This window comes from Montipora foliosa, unplaced genomic scaffold (genome assembly GCF_036669935.1).
Source record: "Montipora foliosa isolate CH-2021 unplaced genomic scaffold, ASM3666993v2 scaffold_429, whole genome shotgun sequence".
NCBI classification, from domain to species: domain Eukaryota; kingdom Metazoa; phylum Cnidaria; class Anthozoa; order Scleractinia; family Acroporidae; genus Montipora; species Montipora foliosa.
The window spans coordinates 85,001-92,500 of NW_027179733.1; the positions used below are offsets into that span (position 1 = coordinate 85,001).

The 7,500-nt window shown below is 37.4% G+C and overlaps 1 protein-coding gene across 4 annotated transcripts in view; it reads left to right on the top strand.

Annotated features, from left to right (window-relative positions):
* Window positions 1-7,500, top strand: part of LOC137988824 (multidrug and toxin extrusion protein 2-like) — a 34,056-nt gene that overhangs the window by 14,270 nt on the left and 12,286 nt on the right. For all 4 annotated transcript variants that reach the window (XM_068834778.1, XM_068834782.1, XM_068834777.1 and 1 more), the window contains 4 exons: window positions 1,355-1,452; window positions 2,018-2,131; window positions 3,421-3,488; window positions 7,036-7,144. In XM_068834778.1, coding sequence (XP_068690879.1) covers window positions 1,355-1,452; window positions 2,018-2,131; window positions 3,421-3,488; window positions 7,036-7,144 — 389 coding nt within the window. The remainder of the gene's footprint in view (window positions 1-1,354; window positions 1,453-2,017; window positions 2,132-3,420; window positions 3,489-7,035; window positions 7,145-7,500) is intronic.

A 7,500-nucleotide genomic window follows, 5' to 3' on the forward strand; every position in this document is an offset into this window, starting at 1 on the left:
CCAGGCCTTGACTTGTTTTTATCCAGTTAAACCAGTTTTTTCTGGACTTCAGCCCATTTTGCCCTGTTTTTTGCAATCCATGTGGAACATTTCGCCGGAATTTCTCAATTGCGAATCAAGCGAAGCATATAATCAACTCTGAAATTAACATTTCTGTAATGTCAAAGTTAAAAATGAGAATATTTCGGGTTATTTAACAAAATTTTTTAGGGTAATCTAGGCAAAATGAGGAAATTACCATGCCTGCAAGGGGTCATGGGTAAATTTAAAATTGCTTATTTTTGTCCATCAGTACAAAAAATTTCATTTAACATTAAGATATCAGCTTAAGAGGCTATTTGATTTTGTCAGGTTCCTTTTCATCCAATTTTATGGCAGCATGAAAAATTTTGTAAAATTTCACTGTTACACAAATGTACATCATGATTGTGCTACTCATCTAAGCGCTTCTCCCGCCGCCTACTTTTATATTTAAGCCGTCTACTCCAAAACATATTGAGAACCCTGTATATGTAATCCTTGTCGCGCCTAGGTGGCACATAAGGCTGAGACCAGAGATTTCCATTGCTCCCTGTCCAATCTGCCTTCTCAAGCTTTTTCCATGTCTTCCCTGTTGTTTTCATTTCTTCCTTGATCGTCCTCCTCTAATTTTCTCGTGGATGACCTCTCTTCCTTCTTCCACTATCCGGTGTCCACCTAAATGAAGTTTGTGTTATGCTATCTCAGTCTTTCCTGATAACATGCCCAAGCCACCTCCATCTTCTTTGCATTATTACCATGGTGATGTCTCGCTGGCCTTTCCTTTGATATAGTTCCTTGTTTGTGATCTTCTGGGGCCAGAATATCCTGCATATCTTTCTCAGGAAAGAATTAAGGAAACCTGACAGTCTTTGGCTGTCTCTTTCACTGATGTTTGGTGACCTCCATACTTTATTTAGTTGGACAATATGCATAATAAAGCGATATTCATTGCGTTCTGTTTTCACGTGATAGTGAGAATTATCATGGCCTCGGTTTGTGTTATCCTACTCAGCCTTCAGCTTCCACAGGTAACACTCTCACTTCTTTCCCCTTCCCTTTGCTTGTTGTTACTTAGGTCCTCCAGGTATGTGATCCTTATGCCCACTACATTTGTACAGAATCACCTCCCCACCTAGCCACATACTTCATTACCATGAAAGAAAGACAACATAATCATTGCTGGTACATACCAAGAATCGCACTCGAATCTCAGTTGAAACTTCAGCCAACCGTGGTGATTATCATTTTGACGTGAACCATCTAGTCAAGTCCTGTGAAGATCATTTATCATGACTATTATTATAGTTACTATTTCAATTTGTTCTTTAAACAGTGGGGTAGCTATTGGCTGGGTTCTGTCAACATGTATTTTGTCTTTGCTACTTTCGACCTATATGAAAGTTTTCAAGCTGGATAAACTGACTTGGCCAGGTAATTTAAAATCTTGTTCATTTTTAATTTCTTGTTCATTTATTTATCATTTGGTTTTTTTACTTGACATGTGTAAAAAAGTCTTTTAGGCAGGAAGTAATAATATTATTTTCTTTTATTACATTTCATTTCTGGCTAGTATAAAGTGAAGACAGCAGACTGAGTAATAAAGGCAGACTCAGACACCCAAATGGTCATAATTAATACAATAAAAATACATTTTTTAAAAAAACTTTTCATGTAGTATCAAGCAGTATTTACCCCTATTTACCGTCAGCATTAGAAAGAACAGTTCAAAATGTATATTCTTCATAATATGAATAACATTATATTCAAAGCCATGAGTGATTCCAAGATAACTGAACTCAACATTTATTTTAAATAAATTATACAACATCACTGAATCCGCAGTACTTAGTATTGAATTATTCGCTTGCACTGTTGCGGTTTCCCTGCCACATTGTTGTTGCTGTTATTTATTTACTTGTTTATTTGTTATTATAATGTATTATCTGTTGGTGAAGCTAATGAAATAAAGAATAATATTATGTTTGAAATTAATTAGGTTGGACCATTGAAAGTATGTTGGATTGGGGCCAGTTTTTCAAACTTGCATTATCAGGGATGGTTATGCTCTGTATTGAGTGGTGGAGCTTTGAAGTTTGCGCATTCATAACAGGTGCAGATCAGTCTTACAGATCTAAAGTAGATCTTTGTACGAAGTTGACTAAATTTAACAGCAAAATCCCAGGTCCATTCAAGAGTTGTAGACCATGTTTATACTGTGGTTGTTTTGGTTAATTAAATTAATTTTATTTCTGTGTGGTGTATTATAGTATAATTTTTTTGGAACATTCTTGTCGCCAATCATTTTTATTTTCTAATTTAGACTTTCTGTAAAATACATATTATTTTAGTAGTCGTTAAAAAGTACCGACACTCTTTGAGTGTCAAGTTGGCCGGTGTTCTTTACATGTATCTCTACCAAAGCTGAATGGTCTGATCATTTCAATTCAGTTCAAATGATTGATACCAATATGCATTGCAACTGGGTAGCACTGGGTAATGGTAACCAATTCTATCCCAACAACGTGTCAGTTGACAATAATATTGGTGTACAGTCGACTCAGAGTTGGCCAATCAACAAGGAGGTTATGTTTAAGCTGACATGATGACCATTACCAGCTTTTGGCCCTTTGAATATTAGAGATTCTTTAAACTTTACGGTAAAGCGAATTGCTGTCACCTCACAACAGACCTTGGTCAACAAAGCATTTCCACCGTCACTCAGGAGGACAGAATTAGTTTCAGATGCAACTTTTGACTGTTTCCTTGAGGGGAAAACCAAGTAATCTTCAGTTTTTTTCTGCAGGATTGCATATCTTCAATTTTTCCTTTGTGACAGGGAACATAAAAAAATTATTTATTTAATGGTAACCTTGTATTAGCAAAAATTAGCCTACAAGGGTAAAATCTATCAAACACTACAAATTTGGCCAAAACTGAACCCTTAGAAAAACTCATTCTTAGAAACCAGAGTTCTAGAAACTTTGTCATTCACCAGAATAATACATGTACTGTATGCTCATACTCCATCCTATTCAAGTTTTACGGGCTACATGTGCAGCCCGTGCATAAGAAGAAGAATTATAATGCATTTTGTTGGTCCAGTGTAAACCATTCCCTATTTTAAAAGTCACTCTTGAAGTCTGAAAAATGTGTTTATTTCTTTGTGGGTTGTCATTAGAATATTGTATACAGTCATTTGAACTGAAATAATTATTATGTGTAATTACATTGTTATGTTATTAATTTTACACAGTTTTGGTCCAAAAGCAGTAAAAATACCTTAAGACGCTGCTCCTTAAATTCCAGTTTTCAATGCTGGAAAGGGCCTCTACCTTGAATATAACATTATAGCTGCTATATGCTTGTCTTGTTTACGGTGCTGTTGTTGTTGTTTTTTAGGGACATTTGGGGAAGTGGAGTTAGCAGCCTTTGGGATTCTTTTTCAATGGGGAGCTTTTGTTTATATGGTAAGAATTTTACTCCTGCTGCAAGGCTCAGAGTTTTAGGATTTGGTTCTGAGTCATATTTTTGGGAACACACGATTTCTCCCTAAGGCACACCCTATTGATGAGTAAAATGTACCATCTGGCGGTAGACAGACTGAGGGAAATCAGTAATTGTCATTCTCAGGAGGGAAAAGGGATTTAAAGTTCACTAACCTATTGACTCCCAGTGCATCCTGGGGCAACCCCAGTTGAGTCTCGCTCCTGGCATCAATGGGCTAGGTTAAAATGTTGTGACCTTTTGTCTCCGACATTTACATCATTTCAGTGGTCAGACTTCCCAATGGAACTGGATAAGAAACATTGTTATAAAAATAGCAATAGTGGACTGAACCTAAACTTCAAAACAAACACCAAAACTTCATGTGTGTACAATAGCATTGATCATGATACTAGCTAAAGAACAGTTTTTTTTTTCAAGTTAAGAACTTTCATCTCTTTATCAGGCACTTTGCAGCACTGCAATTTCTACTCAAAATGCACAAAAGCTCTTTTCAGTGCTCTTTCTCACATGTGTACATTGCCGCATGTGATCAAAAGTCATTAAGATAAGGCTGACTGATTGGCTAAATATTGTTGAACTCTCACTTGTTCACAACACCTTTTTATCACCTATTCCCCATTTAATTAGGCATAGTATACATAATCAACCTGTTGACTCCTGAACCCTTTCCCCCCCACTGACAATTTAGTAAAATTGTCTGGCATTAGACAGAGTAATATCTATGAAGTCTCAATCCTAGGGGTCAATGGGTTAATAGAGTTTTTAACTGCTCAAATTTATCCAACTACCTAACCTGTAACTGGTACTGTTTACTTAGTAGCTAATTAGAAATCCTTCCTCTTTTATTGGCTTATGTTTTATTGGGCAAATCTCTTTCAAAGACTTTTCTCTCTCTCTCTCTTTTCGTAATTTTTGCATTTTAATGGCTCTGTAAATACTAAACCTACTCTGTATGAAAATGCCACTCCACATATATTCAAACTCGCACTTTATTGTCTCAACAAAATTACACATCACCGGACCCCTTCTTTTCAATGCCACCATTAATTATCATAAATCAACTTAGACTGACAGGATATTTCCATGGTATTGTCCTGTACCAAAAAAAGCCGACTGAGCTAAATCATTTCCTTACTTCAGTTTTACATTTTTTATCCTTTTTCTAGCAATTATTAGTACTTAAGGACGTTCGCGCGAAAATTTTTCAACATTGATTTTTTTCTGAAACTTTTACCACTGTGAGATGATGAGTTAGTTATGTCAGAAATGTAAAAAAAATGGGGGGTCACCAACTTCGTTTTGGAGAGAACATGCCCGGAAAAACACCCAAAATGTGACAAAATAGGGCTTCGTTAGCGAATAATGCCAGTGTCTGTAAACCCGAATATATTGCAATTAAATCTTTGAAGGGAAATCTTGTCTGCCAAATATTGTTTAAGTGGACTTATTAAGTGAATTTAGTCAACTGGTGAGGTTCCTTGAAGATCAAGTTCACATTTAGTGACCACAGTTTCACGCGCCTTGCAGCCGCAAGATGGCAGGATTTGATGTCCCGTAAGCAGAAATCTTGAAAATTTTTAAACTTCCCACATTGATTTTTTGTACATATTTGGACAACGTGGAGAGAATTGTAAATAAAATCCGTTTCTGGAAAGAAAAATAGGGGTCACCAAACGTCCAAGGCCGTTAAATCCGGGCAAAGCTATAGCAATGGCCTTTTGCCCTATCATTTCTCATTTTATTACTTAGCGCGCGCGCTCATGTATGACGTGGCGTGTGCATTTGCGTGCGCAGTAAGGATGCGCAGAAACAATTGGCGCGAACGTCCTTAAGTAGGCAAAACCCTTAAAGTGCCCCTGTGACCAAAAAATCAATTCATATTTTTGCTTGGATTTCAAAACTATATTAACAAAACACTAAGTGACCCACGTTTTAAGCCTTGATTTCAAAAAGACACCTCTATTTTAACTGTAATTTTCCTATTTAATGGTCCGCCATTACTAACATTATGTTCTTGAGAGATCTGGATCGAGGAGAAAATGACGTCATAGGCTCACTAGTTTAAGAATGCAATACGTGTGTATGCCGCAGAATTAATATGCAGCACGGGGGTTTTGGGCTTTCAGACTTTTAAACTCACGCTTTGCATATATAATAACCTGCGTTCACAGGCTGAAATTTTAAGCTAGTGAGCGTCTGACGTCACTTTCCCCTGGATCCAACCGTCTGAAGTCCAATCGGTCAGTTTTGAACATGAGTAATGGTGGACCGTGAAATCCAAAACTTACACTCAAAGTAAACGGCCTTTGCATAAAAATCAAAGCTCAAAATTTTGCCAGTCAGGTGTTAAGCAAACACACTTTCAAATCTGAAGGAAAAAAGGAAGTGGTTTTTTTGATCACAGGTGCACTTTAAGCAAAGTGTCGTTTGCAACAAATTTAGGATACGAAGATTCAAGAGAGCCAATCACATTTCAAAGTATGGTATCACACAAGACAAATTTTTATAATGTTTTACAACATAGCGCTATCTTAAATAAGAGGTCACACATTGAAAAAGCAAACAACTGTGATGTCTCCTATGATTTGTATTTGACACACTGTCATATAAGTACATTGTAGAACAACCTGTGGTCACCATCTGACAAAGTAAATCCAAAACAATTACCGGTATTTTTGTATCCTGGAAAACTTCCCACTCACACTACACCTTCCTGTTGAATTTTCCTGTAGCCCCATGGTTATGCACTAGTCATTTGTTTCCCCCACCCCTTGACCCCCGGGATGGGTAGGGAAATTACATTTGAATGGTTGTAAAGTAGGTGTATTTACACTGGGGACTAGAGCAGACAAACACACGTAATTCCCCCACCCCTCTGTTCCTAAAAGATTCTGAGTCATCAAGGAAATGTTAGGGAGATTACCACAATATACAGTTCTTGCCATTTGTGTGTGCCACATGAACTATATAAGGAACGAAACAAACAAAAAAAAAAAGAACTGGATAGAAACAAGACAGGAATAAGCGACCAATAAAGAAAAAGTTTAGACATGATTGCTGTTCTTTTGTTTTTTTTGCACGTGTGAAAATACTCATTACCATTGCTCTTCGTTTCTTTTCAGTCCCAGTCCTCCTAGGTAAGAATTCCCCGATATTTTCCCCTGTATGTCCCCAGAGGGGTAGGGCAGAGGAACGAAAATCTTGTAATTTCCCTACCCCCTAGAGGCATAATTGTAGCGTAATCTCGCGTAATTGCCCTAGTAATTTCCCCATATGTCCCCACTATCCCCGGTGGTCGGGGGTGGGGGAAACAAATGACTAGTGCATTAGCCTGTTTTTCATTACATTATTTCGTAGTTTCTTTTTTTTTCACTAGATCCTCAAATACCCATTCATCTGTTTTTGTTGTTAATTACATCTGGTTCTTAATCTCTCGCTGTGAAATCAGTCCTCTGTAGACTGTATACATTGCTGAATTTACCGGTAACTGTGATATTGAATGAACAGATTCCTTTGGGGATAAGTGTAGCAGCTGGCGTTCGTGTTGGAAACTCTCTTGGTGGAGGCAATCCTCAGGCTGTCAAAAGAACGATCAAGGTTGCTTTTGGACTTATAGGTAGGAGAGAACAATAATTTATGGGCATTAGACTAGAGCTTGGCAGGCGCCATTAATTTTTTTGGTGTGGACCCACATTTACAATGTATTTGTATTTGACAAGATATAATTTGCAAGAATGCACAGAGTATTCAGACTCTTCCAGTCCTAGTACATGTAGTTTAGGGGGGACAATAATTAATTATTTTCGCATGAAGCTACCGTAGTTTTTAAATCAATGGCCTCTCTCCCACAAGTCTCCTATAGCTCAGTGGTAGAGCACATCCAGACTAGTAATTTTGGAAGGCTTTAGTTAACTCCTGCAGAGGAGCACTCTAAGTATTTCTGAGCATTCCTGAGCCTTGGATATTAAAGGT